We start from the raw sequence: 21,762 nt of genomic DNA, 5'->3' as shown, positions 1-21,762 counted from the left end.
TTCTGAAGGAAACCCAAAACTGCATGGCTTGTTCATATATGAAAGATCAGAAAGTTTTGTAATTATTTTCTTTAAGTTCAAGATCTACCACCAAATATGGGATGACAAAAGGTTGGTACATTAAAGGAGGGTGGGAGGGAAGAGAAGGTTGTTTTTAGTTGAATGGAAGAAAAACAACACATTTATGTAGCTTCTCTTCCACAGAAGCCTAGAAGCAATAAAAATCATTATAAAAGCCATTAGATCCCTATAAAACACAAACATCTCAAGCCACAGAAGGAACCACTTTCATTAAGAAATTACTAGGAAGTAAAAGGAAAGCATCTGCCCCACACCCCATCAGGCATCAATTTCAAACATTCTAAGACCAACTGAAAAGCTAACATACAAATTGGGAGGAAAATTTCACGTGCCAGCTTTTCCTTAAATTTTTTAGAATCAGTGGGAAGTTTCTCCCTGTAGGAGTATCACAGCTAATTCAATTTATACATATACATATGTTAGCATAATACACTTTTTAAAAGTGGCAGCTTTCATAATCTTCTACCCTTGATTCAGCAAGACATTTTTATTCTAGGATGAAGTGTTTCAGTTCCCTAAATTCAGCCCAATCTTGTTGCAAGTCAGAAGTATTGTTCTGTGATTTACATAAAAGCATTTCCACTGAACTAAGCAGCAACTGACAGATAAGGTAAATGGGTTCCAGATAACATTTAAATAGCTGTGCTAATTACACCACACAGAGATAGGAACATGATCCCTTAACTCAAATCCTCAGAGTAACCATCCAGAACATTAGAGAGAAGAGAAAAAAGTATCAGTACAAGTCACAAGACAGTATATAAAGGAATTCAAAAAAACCCAAAACACTCTGCATAAAGGAGGTAATCTCAACTAATTAGATGCCATAATGATCTTCTCACAATCTGTTAGAAGAGAGTAGTAGTTAATAACTTCACAGATTTCCTCCAATCCTTTCACCAGGAAAGAACAGCACTTTCTAAATCATTACTGCTCTGTCATCCTGGACCACTGCCAAGAATGTAAAGCTTCAGGACACCTGTCAATTAACACACTCCTACTGAAGGCAGGCTCATTTTCCAAATCTATTAAAAAATTAGTGATCACAAAAAGCAATCAGATCAAAAACCACAGCAAAATCAAAATTAGAAGTGACTTCTTGAAGGACAACAGCCGTCAACAACAACAAAAAAAACCACAAAAAAACCATCATCAAGAGTCGTGTCTCTGCTGAAGTAACTATATATATACTTTGGAAGATGAACTTCATGATGTAACAGACCTTTTTCCACCCCTATCATCTGTGGTACACAGTAGTACATGCAAAAATCACTTGCCACCTGATGGACAATTGCGTATAAGAGTCAGATCTAAAGCTTTTCTCTAATCAAAGCTTTCTGCAGGGGTTCTCAGACTAAGTACGGGCTTATTGATCTTTCTTTATATCCAAGACGACAACTAACTCTAAGTTGAAAAATATGAAGCTATGCATTGAACCAAAAAACCCAGGTATGATACATATTAAAACACCAAGGCAGATGCCTTACTAAAATTTAAAGGAGTCACCAGATCTCTGAGCAAATGCAAAAATGGGATTTACCGACATTCAAAGACACTGATGATACTGAGTGCTGAGGGTGATGGGGAGGAGAAAGGGGAGAAATTAAGGAGGTCACATGAAAACCAAAATATCGCCTGTCATTGACTTTTATCTCCGTTGTCCAAAAATCAAAGGGTACAGCCAAGGAAGTTCTAGATTCAACAAGTAAAATTCCAACCAGAGTAAAACCAACCAGGAAGGCTGAATTACCCTCAAGCACAGGGCTGAGACATTCTTATGGTTTTATGTTAGTCTTCTGCCTGCCAATTCCAAATGACAGTACTACAAAGATTGTGACAGTTTGATATCCCAGAAAAACTAAAAGCATCAAGGAAGAAAAAACGAAGTTAACATTGAAAACACTCTTTGCACTGAAGTCAGAGAAAACAGAAAATAAATTATTAATGTGCAAACTGTGGTATTGCCTAATGAAATGATGCTGTGCACAGAACAAGTCAGAGAACCAAACTGAAGGGCAAAACAACCTCTTTTTTTTTTTTTTAAACCAAGGCTTATCAACCATCAATATCCAAATCTTGAAGTTTATTCAGTCTCATGTAATTACCAAGACTAGCACAAGCTCACAGAGAAATAACTCCCAGGGACTAATCCCTGCAGTAAGGTTCAAATGACATTCCATCATTCCACGTTTTTGATGAGCACTGCTTGATAAGCAAAGCATTTCAGTGACACAAGTGGGAACCATTCCATCTTCCCAATAACCTAAAAAATTATTTCTTGCTCTTTTTAAAGGCTGTCAGTTAGAACACACAAACCCATACAAGAATTAAAATGAAAGGTTAAGGGAAATGGATTTGATTTTTTTTTTTAAACTAATCCAGGTATTGAAATAGGATTTTATGGAGCAACTGTTTCTAAAGGTTCAAATCAGCAAATAAAAGTATCAAATCGTACAGACCATACCAACATATATAATTTAATCCTACTCCCTGAAACCTTACTCATTAATAAAGGGAATATTCTAAAGCTAAAGACAATGCAAACACCAGCAACATCTCCTGCGTTACATTATGCACAACCAACGGAAGGAAAGCTAACAGAGGGAGAAAGCATAATTTAAGCTTTCACATGTGTCTCAATTACCAATCCAGCTCTAAAATTTGGGGCATTGATTTCATCCAGCTTCGACAATGACCTCCTTCTAGTATGAAGGAAGTCTGAACAAATTAGCTGAGGATGTCAGCCTGACTTAGAGGCTTCCTTGCTTAGGGCAAGAGATCTGAGCCAGGTATGCCCCAGCTCATTAAACTACATCTACTTCTCCAGAGTCCTTTGTCCCAGTCAGAATTCTTGATGTTGCCCACCAAGGTCTCCTGTATCCTTACAAGGTATTGCACCTGCAGCAGCAGAGACAGTCCATCTTCCACAGATAAATAAAGGCCTTGAACAAACTGTTTGTCTCGTAAGTATACTGTGGTGCTGAAAATAGCATAAGCTGTTCACGCTTATCTTCTAAATTAAGCCAATGAATCTTGGCACACCGCAGTGAAAGCACATACATGCAAGAGACCACATGACCTGATCTATACAGCAAAACCTGTATTCAAGCTACACAATCATTATTTTTTTAGCTCTGAAACCAAAGCATCCTGGTAAGACAAGTATCACTGCTGAAATATCTTCATCCTTCCAGTCTTCTTCACTTCAAATGATGAGCTGCATCTGTTAGATCTAGCTGATCTTGGTTGAGAAATCTCAGTGTGAATTAAAGGAACTTCTAAACTGATGGCCATAAACCGATTTTGGTCTGCAGGGATCTCTGAACATCACCTAACCCAACCTCTGGCCCAAGACAGGGCTAGACCTGCCTGTGCAACTTTGTGCATCTCTGGGAAGTTTGGCTTCTTCTTGACAGCCCACAATAGGTTTAGACCACAGTCAATTCCATCCTCAAAGGCTTTTTCTCAAGACTGAAGAAACCCAGCTTACAGCTTCTCCTTATATGTCAGAGTAGGATCATCACCATCCTTAGACCATTACCTGAAAATAGCAGATCTAGTAGGCTCAAATGAGTATTCATCCAAGAGGAAAAAGAACAGATCACATCACTGTGGATGGAGCAAAAAGCTTCTAAAACAATCTGTGATGAAACACTAAGATTTTGCACAGTGGGCAACATTCCCAGGAAATATATAAAAATTCTTGATTATGAGACCAAGGTGTCCTATCTTTGAAGGACAGAATGAATATTTATTTAAGTCTCGTGGGAGACAGACACTTCATCAGTTAGACTTGGTTTTCTATCCTCTTAGGAATAGTGCTTGAAAATGAAAATTATTTTTAACTCCTATTTGAAGTATCTTTTATTTGGAAACTTTATTACTATCTAGGTATCTAAACCCATGGCTTCTAGAACAGGCCAACATCCAATTTAAGATAAATGCATGACGCAGATGAATGAAGCAATAATACCCTAGAGAACAAAGTCCCAAAACACAGAGCATTTTACAGCAAGCCGCTAATGAACTAAGAAAATGTGTACAGCAAAGACAAGCAGTGCTAACAAATATACAGGCTGGAAGGAAATGTTAAAACATCAGTTAGGATTTATAATCTTCTAACCTTAACACAGTGGTTTTGGAAAACGAAGTTGTTTGAAACCAGAGACTAAGCAGTTTACAAATGATGGAGTAATGCTGCAAAAGCTCTCACCTTCATGGTGAAGCACCTACACTCTTACATCTCCCGTTCATGAGGCATCTCTATGCCAGCATCTGGAGAAGAGAACCATGAAAGGATCTCTGTTAATCCCTACAGTATTCTAGATAGGTTTAAAGGATTTCTTCAGTAATTCTGAAGCCAAAGTATGGGAAATTTTGGGGGTTGCAGGATTCCAGTGCACTCCCCAACATTTTATTGCACTCTCATCTTATTGAGAGTCTTTCCTGCTACCACTGGATGTGATTTCTCCCTCTCCTGATCCTGAGATCAGCCCTCTACCCAACACATAAGGCTTCTAAAAAGGGACATATTGTTACATTTCAGGTATAGAGAATGTTCCAGAGATCTTGCTCTTTCACATCTGGGGTAAACCTGGTTTTCAGTTTTACCACAATCCTGGGTGAGGAGTATCCTGCTGATACCTAGTCAGCCCCACTGCCCAACCTCCTCCTTTCCACCAGCACTAAGAGCACACAGTGAGTCCCTGAGTCATTGATCCAACCGAAATCAATTTGGTTTTCCTTTGGAGTTAGTTTTCAACTCAGATCACCAGGATGATCCAACTCACCATGGGGCCACGTAATTGCTATAACCCATCCACAGAAATCAGCAGTCAGGAAGTGAGAGGCACCACACCTCTCGTAATAGCACAATCTTAAAATAAGCAGTAGAAAAAGGTCTCTCTATTCATCTGACTTGCTGCACAATCAATCTGGATCTGATCAATCTTTCTAAACATTTCTCAGTGAATATCTATTAAATAAAACCTTTGTGTCCAGAGGGGGGAAATAAAATACCAACGTGCCACCCAAAATAATTTTTTTTTTCCCCTTCTCACTGATTTCCTCCTCACCCAGAATATTCTGGCCATTCCTCTTAATTGAAACACTTCATTTCCTCTCCTTGGAGATGCAAAAGTCTTTATCAGACCAGATGTCATTTCATGCACTTGACTAACAATAATAGTATTTCAAGGAATGTTAAGATGCTCCATAATTTTTCTACTACTTGGTACTCAGTTTGCATTTTCAGATTGTAAGCAGCCTCTCCTTGTCTATTCTAACTCATTTTGGATATTAGCATGCAGAATAACATACATAGCTTTTTCACAGGCTCACAATTGCGTACATAATGGTAAATTTAACAACAGTGACAACTGGTTTGACCCCAACAGTTTCCATTTAGGGACAATGCAACAATTTAGTACTACTTCCCATAAGATTTCAGTTTGCCTTTTTTATATTTAAAAGCAATTAGAAACTCTTTGCCATCAAGTTCCATGTCTTCCAAAATTGTTACATTGATGTTGCACTCCCCGTTTAAATATAGACAGCATGCTTACATGAGACTTTTGGAAGCTTCTCCCCCTCTTTTAACAATTCCCTTTTTCCCATACTACAACACAGAAGGAACCTGGAGTCTGCCAATCGCCCCATGTACATGACAACTCTTGCAGATTGTATAAACAACGCTTTAGGTACAATTAAGAGAAAGCAGCTGATGATCAATTTCCCTGGATGAACAGGACTTTAAAAAAATTTTTCAATAAAAAAGAAATGCCTAGATTTCTTTACAGAACATAATTACAACAGACGGCCATTAACCTGCTTACTTACCCTTAATTTTTTTTAAATGAGCTCATCTTTCTCCACTTCATTTTTCTCCTCCCTCATCCATTCTTTTCCCAGACTGCAGCAATAACATGCTTTTATTCTTTCCTTTTGACTGCCAGGGCCTTAAACTAATTATTAATTGAGAATGTACCTAAAGGATCTGAATGAGAAAATTGGAATTAACCCAACTGCCTCTCTCTCCCTTTTATTTTGCATAGCGTAACTCTAGGTCTACCTGTTAGCGCTGCTGAAAACAGTAAGTGTGCTATTTTCCTTTCAAAAGCAAGTTTGCTTGGGCAAAAAAATATGCAACAGTGAAAAACAACATGGGGAAAAAAGCAAGTTCCTGAAGAAGGCCTCAGCTTTGAGTGGCAACCATTAGCAACCAAGCTGTCTACAGTTAAATTCTCTCAACAACTTTGCTGTCCTGTAGGAGAATCCTGCAGCAGACAGCGTTTAGGAAATCCTGCATTTAGGAAACCAGACAACTGACACTTCATCACAAGGCTTTTCCTTTAAGGAGGCTAGAACAGCATGACCTTACACTGCCTGCTAGTGCAGAGCTGGCTGGTTGTACAACACCGACTCATCTCGTTTCCAGTTGTTAAATTACATTAAAGGACAGCTAAAAATACATTAAATATTTTCCTATTACTTTTCCATGCAAGCAACTGCTGTAGTTACAAGAGCAATGTCCAGGCAAATGCGTACTAACGTGGGGGAAGGGGGGTGGGGGGAGAAGGGGGAAAACTCCTCTAACACATTCCTGATCAAGAATGCAACCTCTGTATTGCAAATGTAGAAAGTATTTTAATTTACCGCACGAACAAGAACTGATGCGTTTCTTACAATCGAAACAGGAAAATATTTACATTTTCCAAGATGTCAAACAGATCTCAGCTATAGTTTTTACTCACTCCCACCATAAGTTTTTGACATTTTTTTCCTTTCAAAACACACAAAGACTTAAACAGCCTACATGTGACACACTCTACATTAAATTCTGAAAAATTCACGCTGATATGCCCCTGCTAAATATTATCCACAACAAGAAAGACCCGTTCGAGAAACCTGATAATCAGCGTTTAAACACTTCGTGACAAAAATGAGCCTTAATTGATTAAGGATCCCAAGGTCTCTATCGCCATCTAGCGAGAACTCCCCGCCGTTAACACACGATCCACGGAAAACCCCGTTCCCTGGAATGCCCTGCTCTGCTGGATCCCGTCAGCGTATGGGCAGAGTTGTAAGCGTTTGCTACATCTCTATTCCGTGTCTTAAGGAAAATAAAGGGCAAGCACTAGCTCGCATCCCACTGCCTGAAGAGAACCGAGCTTCTATGGAATATATTGCCAAGAAATCATGGAATGGTTTGGGTTGGAAGGAACCTAAGAGATCACCCAGTTCTATGACCTGTTTTTAAAATGGCAACATATAACAACAAGAATTTTTAGTCAGTGTAAGGAATACCATGGCAGCTCCACTACTTTTACTGTATCAGCATCACCAAACCACAGAGAGAAGGTAAAAGTCCACAAGAGGTGGCACCCAGCATTTGGCATGAGGCACTTGAGTCTTCCTACAGCTTCAGTGGAAGGGTCTTCAGTCACACAGGTGGAAAACAGCAATTTACAGGACTCCTCAAAACTCAGTCTCTCTTAGCTGTATTAAAACTTAATGCCAGGATGGGCTTCAACAGCTTCAACATGAAATATGTATTGCCCACAAAGATTTACAACTGAATTGTCATTGTGTTAGTGCAGATATTAAATTCAGTTTTCATCCCACACAGTATTTTTCCTGCTTAGACTTCTACAAGGCTACCTGTGTTTACTCAGGCCCCCTTGGAACATTAAAAAAAAAGGTATTAACTGCTGATCATCAGAAAAGGCCATTTAAATTTAGACCATAAATTTTCCATACGTTACTTCTTAATTAACCTTTTCATATATAGAACCTAAACCTCCAGATAATTCTAATACAAAAGAGGTAAATGTTAAGTAAGTAGTAAGAGGAAACATATGATGGAAAAGATTAATATAAAAATCTAAAGTAATGTTTTTCTAGATTAGATATTTCAACTTAGGAAAAAAAAAAAACCCACAGAAAACTAAAGTGTGTCCTCTAGTGTTACCTTTTGTGTCCCAAACCTTCTAATCAAGAAATAAGCAACTAAAAGAGCTGTATCTGTATACCGACTACCTACCTAATAATGTAAGTTTTCAGAACAGAGCATGTACAGTGTATTTCACCAGAACCTATCATACTGCACAGAAACACAGAATTATAGACCATCCTGAAAAGTTTTCAAATGTTCAGATTTGCTATATCCACAGTATCCAGATTAATGAATACTAATCTACACCACAGAATGAGGGGGAAAAAAAGATCATTTTAGCTCTACACGAGGTGCTCCTACTGCACAGAGGAGACCTACCAAGGCAGCAATGTCCCACTGAGCTCAGCACTGGTGCTGCCAGATGGACTCACTCCCAGGCTTTCCTGGCACCTCTTTGCTGTGCTCCCAGCAGCCCCACTTCACAGAGGAACCTCAAACCTGCACTGCCTACAATAAGCTTTCAGGCAACATTGAGCCACAGTATTAAGTTTTTCCCCAACCTCACAGCAGCTACAAAATTGGAGATTCAAATGTGTGCAAAGGCTCGGTACAAGCCAGCCCAGGTCTAGAACCACCAGAATTCAAGAGGTAAGAAATCCTTTCCAACCAAAAATAAACTGTGTAAGAGAGAATGCCTCAAAGTGCTCCCTAGCACATCCTGTACCACCTACTTAGGATTTCCCCCTTTCACCATCACTTTGAAACATAATGCAGGAACACCAGAATTTCATGCGTTGTCATCTCATAACTGATACCAAATAAGAATAAATTGTATGTGCAAACAAAAAGTATTTCCTAGCCTTAACAGAGGCCAAAAGCTTAAGTATCGATACAATATCCAGTCTGTGACACATGCCCTTTATGATTACTGGAGATCATTTTAAAAAAAAAAAAAAACAAACAAAAAAGTCACATTCATTACTTTTAAAATACCACTAGAAAATATAAAGCTGTGATACTCTGCTGCTTTGCATGCCAACCTCAGAGACAAATACATCAGAATCTCACAACCACAAAGACACTACTCATTAAAGGAAACATTAACTTTTGAATTCACATGGCTGCATAACACATTTGCATGTTACCAAAACACAAAATTATTTCTAAGTCAAACGTATGTAAGGTTAAACATACAGGTTATACAGACTGGGAAGGCAGCAAATGTAGGGTTTTGTCGTAGAGAACTGTTTAGATAGGAAGACTTTTAAAATTAAATATGTGTTACCAGGAACAAAACACCCCCATGCAAGTAAGTCGGGGATCGTAAGTGGACCTTCAGTGCATTGGGTAGTCAGTTCACAGCAAGGAACTGCTGTGCCCTCACAGCACATGGAGGATTTGCCTTTCAACACAGATGTGACCTCATCTATCTCCATGATCAACCAAAGGTTGACCAGCCATCCTGACACATCTGTTCTTGGCACCTTTGCAGACTCCTGCTTGGCATTCTTGTCCATAAAGAACTAATATGAAAAAATATGTTTTCGGATGGTGGTATCATCATAATATCACAACATGATATTATCATAACATCATAGTATCAGCGGTATGTTTTGGATCTTTAATGATTATTTCTCCCGCTGGGACCAGACTGATGTGGCCTGCATTGGGCTGCCACTCTCATCAATAGCAAGAGTAGTTTTGCCTACAAAGTCAAGAGCAGCTCTTAAAATAAAAACTGAGGCTAATGAAAAACTTCATTTTAGGGAACAGTTTCTGAAAACAAGCCCTGATACATAAAGCATTGCCTCCCTGTGATTAATCAGCCCTATCACAAACTTTAGGGTTTCAGGAGTTCCACATACCAGGGCACAGAACGGTCTGTCTAAAGTCAAGCTCACCCAAAGTTGAAGCACACCACTAGATCAAAGACTAACCCATTAAGTAGATCAAAATCATTCCCCTATTCAATGAAAAAAAAAAAAAGGCAGCTGGCTTAAATCCAGCCTTTTTACATGTGTGTATAATTTGTTTGATGACTTACCTCTCTCCCCTTATATGTCACCAAAGCAGCCAAAGGTTTGGCATAGAATCTGCTGTAGGAAAATCCCAGGCAGCCATACATACTGTTAGCAGTCAGTTTCAAAGCCTTCTGTCTGATATCATACTGCAAAGAAACACAACCAGCAAAAAATGATCCAACCGTAGCCATCAGAGGACAGAACTTAATGCTCATAATTGCATTCACAGCTTTTCATACAGCCTGAAGCAATGATGGGCTACAAATAAAGCACATTACAATCACTGCTCAATACTAATCATCTCTATTCTACAAGGCTGATCAGGGCACTTAAAGGGAACGGGAGGAAAAATCAAAGGAGTTCTATAAAACACACCTGCAAATACAGGTCAGGATTTAAATCTGGCTGTTTCATTAACTGCTTAACTTGACGCCTTCTCTCCACCAGTTTCCTGATTTCTTTAGGCAAAACTCCCATTTCCACAGATGGGTCCGGAAGCTCTGGAATTTCTTCCTCTTCTTCAGCCTGTCAAATGATCACCACAGCTTATCATTTTCTTGCTTGAAGATTAGATTTTACTATGTTAAGTGAAAAGCTTGGCAGGTGAAAAACAAAACCACACAGCTTGTTTCTATTCCTGCAGAGCACCCAAAACACAGCCAAGAACAAGCGTGAGAGGTTTTTTGCAGTGTTCACTATAATACTTCATCCTTGCTGGGGCACAGAGCCTAAGTCTGTTTCAATCTGGGAGAAACCCAAGAGAGCTGTGGACCAGCAGCAGGAAGATTTTTTTTTAGCATGTGTGTGGTTTTATGTATTTACACACACACATATATATATAAAACCAGATAAATAATATACACACACACTTTAACTCTTAGGTATAGATAGATAGGTAGATAGATAGATAGATAGACAGATACAAAAATATAAAGAAGCTATTCTTTCCGTGCTGAAAAAAAATCCACCCCTTTTTTATGATCATGTAAGTACTTTTGATGTTCAGAACTGTCAAATGGGGCACATGCTCTGTGGAACTGATACTCTGAATGATATAACTGACAAAAGAGAAATCCACCACAGCAACACAACAAAAACTCCACCCCACGCAACTTTTGATTATAGCAAAACAACAATTTAGCAAAAGCACATATTCTTTTTCTTAGCATAACTGAAGAAATGGCTGATCAGCAAAGATGGAAAGAAATTTCAAACACAATGCAAGAGACAGAAATGTACAAAGAAGGGCAACAGAGACACTATGAGGTTGGCAAGTTTAGTAAAACAGTCTGGGAAGAACTGTAACAAGAAATTACACCAAAGTCTGATTAAATATTGTACAGTGATAGAAACCAAAATGAGCTGCTTCAGCTTGAAGCACACTTCAGAAAGCAGGGAAAATCCACAGAGAGCTTGGAGGAACTTACTGACAGAATTCTGTATACTTGTCTCCTCCTTTCTGATACAGTACAGATATTTCAGTTGTTATGGGACTAACTAATTCCAACCTGTGAGCTGATACCACTTAAAAATAAAAACCTCAAGGTTTAACCTTTAGACTTGACTAGCTCACTGCTTCAGTTTACAACACAGCTTCCAACAACTGCTTCAGCACAGCTAAGGAAATGAGAATCTCCAGCCATCGATAAGTCAGAGCCAACACAGCTGTTTAGAAAACAGTGGAACTACAACTTCAGGTTGTGTTTAATACAATTTAATGCTGTATTAAACAGCACGAATGTTTGTGAAGCTAGTATCACAGCTGTCACAGTCGTTATATCACATATATAACTTTCCTGATGTCTAATAAGGCTTGAGCTCCTATCGTATTATTTCCTGTAGACAGAACCATGAGACTTTCCTCTCCCTCAATCAGGTATGTTTGCACGAATTCTGTGGCAACCAACTTTGGAAGCCAAGTTCGGATGAAAAGGTCAAGTGGCTCAGAAACTGCTAGGAGGATATGTGGCTGAAAAGTAAAAACTTGTTTCATGAGGTTACCAAGATTAGATGGGAGAGAACTTACCAAGATTCTGTATGAGTATTACAGAAAGGAAGGTGAGAGACATTAAATATTGGAAAAGTCCCAAAGCTTAATAGGATGCATCTCTAAACAAGAATCACTTCTTAATATGTAAGTGGGGACAAAAAATATTTAACAGTGGAAAAGAAGTTTCTTAAAGAGCTGATTCACAGAAAAAACACTGAAGTTAAGACAGTGCGACTTAAGCCACAAATTAAAGCACACAAACCTCTGCCCTTTTCTGTGCTTCTGATGACAGTCTCTGCACTGTGGTAAAGCAGATGTTAAACTCTTGGATAATTGATGGGTACAAGCTGTTGAAGTCGAGAAGCAAAATAAACTTGTCATAAAAACCTAAAACAGAGTTTAAAACAAAAGTCATGATTACTCAGCCACCCGAAGGACTCCGTACAACTCCACAGTTAATCTGTAAGTGACAGTAATATATTGTACCACATTTCCATAATCTAAATCCCTTAAAGCAGCTGTTGAGATGCTGCATTACAGAAAGCTGTCAGAAGTGGAACAATCCAACCCCGTTAACTCACCAGAGTTGAACAGATAGCTTCTGTGTTACTATAGGACACTTGTACAGTTTGCCCCACAGAGAGGAGAAACTGAAGGAAAACTTGTGTGTCCATTAGAAAATTTGTACACAGATACAGAGTCCTAATTCCTCAATGCTGGGAATTCTGTTGTGTGCAACCACATCTCCCCAAACACCCAACCACCACACCAAACTACCAGAAGATACACAGATTCCCCATTGCAATCTCCTTGCATTAATAAAAGCTGCCTGTCTCTAACTTCACAGAAGAAAGAAAATTGCCACATCTTACCGACTTTGGGATCCAAGACTAAGCCCCCAGCATATGCTGCTTTCTTTTTTCCTACGTTTGATTTATTCTGATCTTCAAGATCCTCATCTTCATCCACCTACATTTGGCATTTAAAAAGTCATTATCTAGTCTCTAAGATTTTTATAATCTTAGAGGAGTTATTTTTGGCAAATCCAATATGAATTTGGGAGCCAGTGCACAGAGTTCCTTTTAAGATACATTCAAAACATGGTGTTTTCATCGTGATCCTTATTAAAGCTTTCTACATGACAAAACAGGATTCAAACCAACTGTGATAGGAACAAATTGCTAAGAAGAGATTACAAAGGTCTTAAGTTATTGTCATCATGCAACATGGCATTAGTATGCATTTTCCAGCTGGCTGTAAAAGTCAACACTAGGAAAAAAATTCATTCATGACCCAGAAATCATATGACTGCCCAATTAAAATGTTGTTTTTTGAAACAGAATGGGTGGGCTTTAATAAAACAAATAAAAACATTATTACTGACCTAAAATGTATTCTGCTGTTATGTTGCAGAAAGATTTTTTTCTCCCAGTTGTTCAATTCTATTCTAAATCACTTAAAATTCCATCACTACGCTTCGATGAAACAATACAATCAAGAGAACTTAATGCTTTGGAATTTGCTGTTGAACTTATATAAAAGTAAAACTAAGAAGCAAAATATAGTGCTACAAGTACTTTCTCAAATTTTAATTTGTTCACTAACAAAAGAAATGGATGTTTCTATAAATATTATTTACACGGGTATTACTCAAAGGAATTTCTTTTAATATCTTTGGATATTTTACCCATATGACAAATTGTACTTGAAATACTGTTCATCATCAAAATAATTTTAAGTGCATCTATGAAGCAACAAAGATTACCTTCTTTACTGTTTCCCTACACAGTCAAGTACTTGGCTTATTTTAATTTTAAACTAACACAACAATTGAGTTTCCATAGATCTGTAACACAGTGGAAAAGCTGTTACACTATCCCACTCTCATTATCAAGTCAACTAAAAAAAAGTATTTTCATTAAGCATATGCTGTAACAGTAAGTTATATCTAACGTATGTTTGAGGTTCTTTGTGCTCTCACAGAACAGTAATACAGAAAAGATAGAAGAAAGTTTTTTAATTTTTTAATAAAAATCCTTGGAAGGAGAAAAAAACTGGACCCACCAGCTTCTGCAGAGGCTTTTTAAAAACCTGTTTGTCAGGCACTATGTAGTCCTTTTCATAAAATGCATGAAGCAGCAGGAACTCATTACGTTCAGATCGTCCGCCCATCAGTGTCCTCGACTAAAGAGAGGGGTGAAAAAAGAACTCAAAGCAAAGCAGAGAAAACACTGACATAGTAAAGCAGACTAGACAATGTCCTTGAACTATATAAGTTCACTCAGTATTACTATTATTCTGTATCACCACCATGCACAAATCTGAAATGTGATTATTTTCAAGAAAGTTTTACGTTATTACCTGATTAGAACATTGAACTCTCCCACTTGTTGCAGCAAAAAATTTATAGCATCGTATATTCTCAACTAGAGTTTAGAAATTAAGCCTACCAAATTAAACACAGAAAACATGGAACCATTTGGGGTGGGGGGGGAAGGGAGGAGGGTAGAAAGTAATGAAAATGTACCATGACATTCCCAGAGATGTTTGTTATCTGAAGAGCCAGTGGCAGAACATTCAGCTCACACATGATCTGGAGAATGAACTTGGCATCTGTCCAGGTGCTTTCCAGCATGAACAGTAAGCGAGGAGAATCACTGGGAAAAGAAGGAGCATGGCCTAGCAAAGTAAAATCAGCCTCCTTTGTAGCAGTTTAGACCTATACACTGTACAGAACACGTGGTATCTGTAGTACACCAATGTTCAATTATACAGCAAGCTCTTGTAATTGAAAAACCATCCCCAAACTCAAGCTTGCATAATCAGTGTATCTACGCTAATGTTCTCACAAATCAATTTGCTTCACACACAATAAGCCACCACATACAAGTAGCTTGAAACATTAACACAAAATGCTACAACAGTATTTAACTTTTCAAATAGAGTATGCTAAGTCAGCATCTACATGACAAATGAAGTAAGCAAGCATAAAATTTTACACCAGGGAACCAGATCTGCTACTTTCCAGTGAATGATTAAAAACCCCAATCAGCAACATACCTGTACATATTTCGAATTTCCTCAGGTAGAATTGCTACCCTCTCTGTTTTCAAAATCTGATGGACCAGTTCAGACAAATGGTAACTTTTGCAACGAATTAATTCTTTGGCAGAAATTTCTACATCACAGATCATTCGACCGCAGGCAGCACTCCTTTCAGCAAACCCTCCTCGACCCTTAACCATATCACACAAGGAGAGAAAAACCCAAACAAAATTAAAGATACAAACCCATGACAATTATCAAAAAAACATCTAGCCACAATATGTCTATAGGGCTCAGTCAAGTCAGTTGGTCACTAAATAATGTTCTACTAAATACGACTAATGCTCAAGACTTATAATGATGCCCTAAAGGAATCCATGGTATTAGATTATACGTATGTGGATATTTAGATGTTTAGAAATAGATGCTTAACTCTCATTACGAGTTAGATTTCACCATCTAGGCCTCAAGGAACGATAGGAACACACAAGAACACAGACACATTCAGCACTTCAGTACTCCAAGATTCACACATTGTCCTCTGAACAAATACATATTAAGAACTACAGAATTAACTTAGCAGCTCTCTATGGGATGACTCACCCATCAATCCAAATTGCATTTTCTCGTTTTACAGTTACAGCAAAGACTGTTACAGTAAAGACTATTGCAATTAATCTGTCATTACCATCATCTAGCTGAGATAAGTAAACTAAATTAGCCTAACTTGAAAATCAGTTTAGCCTATTACTGTAATAAAAGTCATATAAACACTCAATTTCTGATCTGGGACACATGAAATTCAGCATGACCAACAGTCAAAATACGTCAGTGTCACATTCACAATTTCTCAGAAAAATTAATTCATTTTTAATCACACACAACACAAAAGGGCTTAAAAGACTTTAAGCAATCTTATTACCCCAAGCTTTGGCATATTAGACCTCCTCAGTCGACCTATCTTGGACCAGTGAGGGACTTTGCACAAATTAATTCTTTGAAGCAGCACTTCCAGATCAAATCCATAAATATTATGACCCTTGAAGCAGAAAAAATAACAAAAAAGGTTACAACAAATGCAAATTGAAAGACTTACTTCCACACACTCAGTATTCCTTTGCCCTTTGTGGTTTTTTCCAACTAATTGATGGCATTATCTCTCTCGCAGAAAGCACTTTCTAAGAGAACATTCATCAACAGTACTCATTAGTCTTAACACTAACAATGCTGTTCAGTAGAATACCAAAATCAGCTCTATAACTGGCTCATAGCTTTATGTTTTGATAGCAGACATTAGGATTTAAAGGTTTCTAGAAAAAACCCATAACATTCTTCCACAGAGCGTATAAACTTAAGCTAAGAGTAATTCCTTTTGTCTCTGTCCACAAAAGATGCAATAGTAACATCAAACTAATGTAATCTTTTCCTTTGACACTACAATGGGCATAGCTGTTAAATCTGGACAGGAAGACTTTACAATATTTACATATCAAAGTACTCTAGCAGTATTTTAAACAAGGCTAAGGACATTGATGACACTGGTCCGTAACCTCAGCTGAAAGCAAAATGCTACCCCGATGAACACGAGTCAGCCACCAGGAACTGCAGGTCCACTCTACCAGGTACCTCTGTGTAGTGCAAGATGGTGCTATAAAAGCAACTCCTTAAAATGAGCAGCAGCATTTCAACAGCATCAATTAAACTGCAAAAACACAGCTCTGCTGTTTTCAGGATAGGAGATATCTCAGACCCCTACTATTGGCATCCTCAATTTTAAACCACTGACTGCAGTGTTCCCCCAGATTCCTTCCCATAACCACCAGGAAGCTTAGGTCACAGGGCAAATGCTGGATACCAGCTGCAGTGAGCTGAAAACATCAGCAATCTGACTGCCCATTTCGTCATATTCCCACCACTAAATCATTTGTATTTACCTACAGAAGAATAAGAAGTTGTGTGTAACCAAACTCAGATTTATAACCAACTTCAAATTGTCTTCAAAACTTTACTAAAGGAAACTCAGGACTGTACAGTAATTAAAGATAACAAAAAGAGAAAATGAGTAATTGTAATAAATCCTCAGCTACATGGTAGAAAACATAAGAATGCTTATTAAAAAACTTTGCTCAGATCCCACAATTTGTATAGATTATCATTTTGATTTACAGCATAAACACAATCTAAATGGTAACACAAATGATATGAGCACCTGAATTGAAAAAGACTCTTAAGTATACCCAAAAGTTCCCATTTTTTAAGAAAATCAGAGGTTTTTTGTTGTGTTTTGTCTGAGTAAAGAAAAAAAATACTTGTTTCAGGTATTGTGGAAATACTGCCTATTTTAGCTATTACAGGAAATAATAGGATATATAAAATACTGTCAGGGAAAAATCTGTATCATCTTTGTATCAAAATATGCCTGCCATCTTATAAGCAAACTCAATTCATAAGGCAGTCTAAGACAAACATTAAAAAAACCTACAAGGGGACAAAAGGAAAAGAACAAAGCTGACCAACTGACAATATGCTTTAATTTAACTCTCAAAGTCTCAGAACTACTCACCACAACAACATCTGGGTCAATTTTGTGAATCTTCGCCAGGAAAAATCCCAGCAGTGTTCTCTCTGTTGCAGCAATTTCTATTTTAGCATTCTAAAAGGAGCAAGAGAGCACCTGATTTCAATGACCCAATAAGTTTAAAATGGAAACATCTCCTCTCCCCTACTAGTTGCAAGACAATAATAAAGCACCACAGAGCTCTCCCTTTCATTCTATAATTCAAGGATTTTTTTTTTTCTCACTCCCATAGACATAGAAACCTTTTCTCAGAGGCTTTTTTTCCATTCTACTTTTGTATGCAGGTGTCTAGTGATATTTTAAGAGCCTCCTAAGAATCAAACACACCAGGAAAATGCTCTATATGCATTCTTCACTCACAGGCTTAAGATCACACAGAAGTGGAGGCAAAACAAAAATCGCTAACTTTATTATTCTGTCAGCTCTTCCACTGCCCTTTAGAAAGCATGCCTTCTAAATCTTGACAGATTTTACTCTCCAGGAAAAGATGAAACAAATTCTTCCAGTTTACTATGAGTACAATGAAAATGAATTACAATTGTAGTCCCTTTGCAAAACCCTCCTGTCTCACACCCCACCTATTTTAAGAGCACAATTAGCAGCAGTACTGAATCACAGAGAGCACACAACTGTTTATACAAGCAAAACAGAATAAATACCTGGATTTAGGTTTGCAGAGTAGAAAACTAATAAAATAATCATGCCATTCCTTTGAATACTTCTCTTCACAACTTGCCAAAAGCACCATGAAATTCATATTCTATAAGGTACTGTAATCAGAAGGCTAAAAAAAAATGAAATTACCTTTCTTTTAATAGTTTCTTTGAAGTCATAAGGAAAAATGCAATCGTTTGGTTTGGAAACAGCTGCAAAAGAAGTGATATTTGTTCTTACATACAAGTTCTTCATTGTACCCTCCCAGTAAGCATCCATTCACAACAAAGGGAACCAAGAAAAACTGACCTCTAAATCTAAAAGGCTTTATATGAATACCTGTCTTCAGATAACCAAGTAACTAGTAAAGCATTAAACCGTCTTAATCATCCATATTTGAGGTTACCACTGGAAATTATAACTATGGTCCACAGCTCCCAAAGAATTTCCTCTCAAGTGCATTCAGCACTTCATCACTTCCAAGCAGTGAATCTCAAGGTTTAGTTGATATTACTATAATGACACCACTGCAAGATTTTTATTTTCCTAAGAAAATTTGTTTATACATAATTGTGACATGTTTAATTTTTTAATTCTGTTCAGAGGAACTAAACTGAAAAATAAGTAAGTGACAGTAAATAAGTGGTCTAAATAAATGGGTGGAGAAAATAAAAAGACACACCAATAAAAATTATAGGAAAAAAAAGTAGGGTTACTTTGCATCATCTCAAAGTAAGATTTTTTTCAATTAAGTCTTGGATAACAAGTCAGTAAACAGTGAAATTAAATGGGGAGAAAAGCCTGCCTGGGAGTTGAAACTTCACTTACCTACTCTAATCCACTATTGCTGGAGTGACAGAATGTAGTAAAAATTAAACCTAAATAAATAAATAAACCTCTATCCCACCAACCAAAACACCAAAACACACACATAAAAAATAAAAACCTCAGAATTAATTATTTTTTTACTCATAAACTGTTCCAAGTACATACCACAGAAGTGTGTCTGAAAAGGAGGCTGAGGTGCAGCCTTATCCAAGGGAAATTTCTGATGAACCAGAGCTGCAAGAGCCACAACCTATACCAAGGAGATACAGAACACACAACTTTATAAACATAACTACTATCAATATTAATTTCTTCCTCCCTTTCTTATGTTTCCTCATCTCTTTTCTCCTGTTTCCACAACAGATCTTTTTTAAATTAATTCCAACTACAAACACTTAAAAAGAAGAAAAGTTATCAATTGATCTCAAGGAAAATAAAGCAGAATTTCCTCCTAAGTTATTATCTTAAAAATTTCAGATGCAAAATAATTCATTTTGGAAAACTTCTTTTATCAGTTTTTGCTCTGAATCTGAACAGACACCACAATTTAACGGATTCCCTACGGAGTGCAGGGGAGATGTGAGCAGGGCAGAGAAGCCTTTCCTCAGGAAGAGCTGCCCCTAAGCAAGCAGTCAACATTGCCAAGAAGCCAAGAGGATTTAGCATTTGGAAGTCATTAGCTTTATTGATGCTTCTGCTTGCTGGTAGGATGTCCTGGCTCCCCAGACACTGCTGAGGAAAATCCAAGAGAAGACAAAGCAGACAGTCTTTAAAAGCATCTTGATAAGTAGAGTCCTGTTGGTGCCTTGTGTATGTCTTATTAAAAAAAAAAAAAAAAAGAGAAAAAAAAAGATAAATGTGCCTTAGTATGCATTTGGGTCTGTAATCCACAACTGAGAGTGGCCATGCACATCTCTCCTCCTTTCAGAGAAAAGATCTCATAGCAGAATGGTAGGTGCTGTAAGATCAAAACCAAATTCTCATTTTAAAATGAGTTTTATCAGTAGAAAAGCCCAGTCATTTTACCTAGAGCCTATGATTAACTCTACCTAAATAAATAAATAAATGATAATTATCTTTTTTTTAAATCCATGAATAGGTGTTCTGAGACAGTCTTATAACTAAGAGGCACATCAGACAAAACAGAAGGCTTGAAAACATAAGTAGCATCCACTGTCTCAGTAAATATTCTCACCAAACAGGCCCCCTAACCCATAGTTCTCATACTGGTGAAACCCCAATAGAAATTTCTTTGTAAAGCCCGGAGCAGAGAAACTTTATTCAACAGTAAACACATTTAAATGTGTTTTATCAGGTGAGGCTCTTCAAAGCCTTAGAAGACTTTTTAGTGTACGCTGAAGAACAAAACCAAGCCAAACCAAAGTGAGAGCAGATTACTTACCTCATTCTGGTGAGTCTTTGGGTTCTGAGCGGTTTTCATGCTGAAGGACATGACCACCAGAGGAGGAGGAGGAAGAGAAAGATCTTTAGCCACACTGACAAAGCCAGGCTTCGTAGCCACAGCCTCCACTTTACACCAGGTGACTGACTGACTCGAAGGCTCTGAAGAAACAACACAAGCCACCTTCATTCTTCTGGGAACACACAGAAGGCTTCTCTAATGGCATTGCTGCACAGAGCAGATCCTTTCAGTGTTTTGCCCTTGTGGAATAGTCCAAGACCCACACTAATCTTGCTTCATTTTTGGTAACTCTCTGGGCCCTGATTCCCCTGTCAGCACGAGCTCTTCAACCATAAATAAGAGAGGGAATATTTGGGTCGAGGTCAGGAAGATGCACAATGGAAAAAATACTTCAGGCAGCTTTAGAGAGTCATCGTAGAGAAAGGTATAAGCCAAGTGAGCATAACTCCACATAAATTAACACATCACCTCTTAGCATCTAATCTTGTAATCCATTTGAAGGGAGGAGGTTTCATAAAAATTTAAATTAATACAAGTGAAATGAAAGAATGTTCAAGAAGTTTCTCAAATGCTACAGAAGAGACAGTCACGGTGCTAATCAAAAGAATTTTGATTGAATGAGAACAAGAACTTATGTCTGACTGAAATACACCACATAATTAATTGTTTTAGATATAGTCCTTCCAAAACACAACTATGGAAATAGAGAGTTGGGGGACTTTGTAAGAGAGTTCATCCTACCATGGCAGTGTAAAGCATCCTAAAATGTAAGAGAGACCACAGAAAGCCATTCAGATATAAAGTGTACAAGAGCTAAAAAATTAGATGGGCAAAAAAAAGACATTATCTCCCATTATCATTTGAGAATTTTTTGCTCTGTATTTCTTTGCTTGCTTTAAAAAACAAAAGGGATCATTCACAAAAGATGCTGATGAGATAACTCACTACAGCAGAAAGAAGCAGAGGTTGTATTTCTAACATATTACCCTTTTGAAGTCAGCTGTTGTTAGACCCACTTATCTTACTCCCTGAAAACTCTGACCCTCTCTGGAAACCCACATATTTTACCTTCTCTCATTTTTGTGTTTGTTATATATATATATAACATATTATTACAGTAGTATATGTATACAACCTATAAATAACTATATATTGGGGGTAGCACTCGTTTTTTTACTGACAGTGGTGTGCAAGACCGGAGACTGCTGCTCTAGAAAAGCTCTGGTGCCACCTAGCATTGATACTCAA

At 37.7% G+C, this 21,762-nt stretch overlaps 1 protein-coding gene and 1 non-coding gene across 3 annotated transcripts in view; both read right to left on the bottom strand.

Annotated features, from left to right (window-relative positions):
* The window catches only part of POLA1 (DNA polymerase alpha 1, catalytic subunit), a 191,212-nt gene that overhangs the window by 146,698 nt on the left and 22,752 nt on the right, over positions 1-21,762 (bottom strand). For both annotated transcript variants that reach the window (XM_050333301.1, XM_050333300.1), the window contains exons 15-26: positions 20,494-20,654; positions 19,257-19,341; positions 18,414-18,475; positions 17,595-17,684; positions 15,954-16,070; positions 15,047-15,222; positions 14,514-14,643; positions 14,051-14,170; positions 12,859-12,955; positions 12,249-12,373; positions 10,372-10,521; positions 10,020-10,142 (exon numbers count right to left, since the gene is read on the bottom strand). In XM_050333301.1, the coding sequence (XP_050189258.1) occupies positions 10,020-10,142; positions 10,372-10,521; positions 12,249-12,373; positions 12,859-12,955; positions 14,051-14,170; positions 14,514-14,643; positions 15,047-15,222; positions 15,954-16,070; positions 17,595-17,684; positions 18,414-18,475; positions 19,257-19,341; positions 20,494-20,654 (1,436 nt within the window). The remainder of the gene's footprint in view (positions 1-10,019; positions 10,143-10,371; positions 10,522-12,248; positions 12,374-12,858; positions 12,956-14,050; positions 14,171-14,513; positions 14,644-15,046; positions 15,223-15,953; positions 16,071-17,594; positions 17,685-18,413; positions 18,476-19,256; positions 19,342-20,493; positions 20,655-21,762) is intronic.
* On the bottom strand, positions 12,529-12,659 carry LOC126649800 (small Cajal body-specific RNA 24). Its single transcript, XR_007631181.1, has one exon. It is a non-coding gene; the product is annotated as a small Cajal body-specific RNA 24 (non-coding RNA).

Source organism: Myiozetetes cayanensis, unplaced genomic scaffold (assembly GCF_022539395.1).
Source record: "Myiozetetes cayanensis isolate MyiCay16 unplaced genomic scaffold, myiCay2020 scf5-8, whole genome shotgun sequence".
In the NCBI taxonomy this organism is placed as follows: domain Eukaryota; kingdom Metazoa; phylum Chordata; class Aves; order Passeriformes; family Tyrannidae; genus Myiozetetes; species Myiozetetes cayanensis.
The sequence above is the reverse complement of the archived record's forward strand: the minus strand, read 5'-3'. Positions and strand labels throughout refer to the sequence as shown.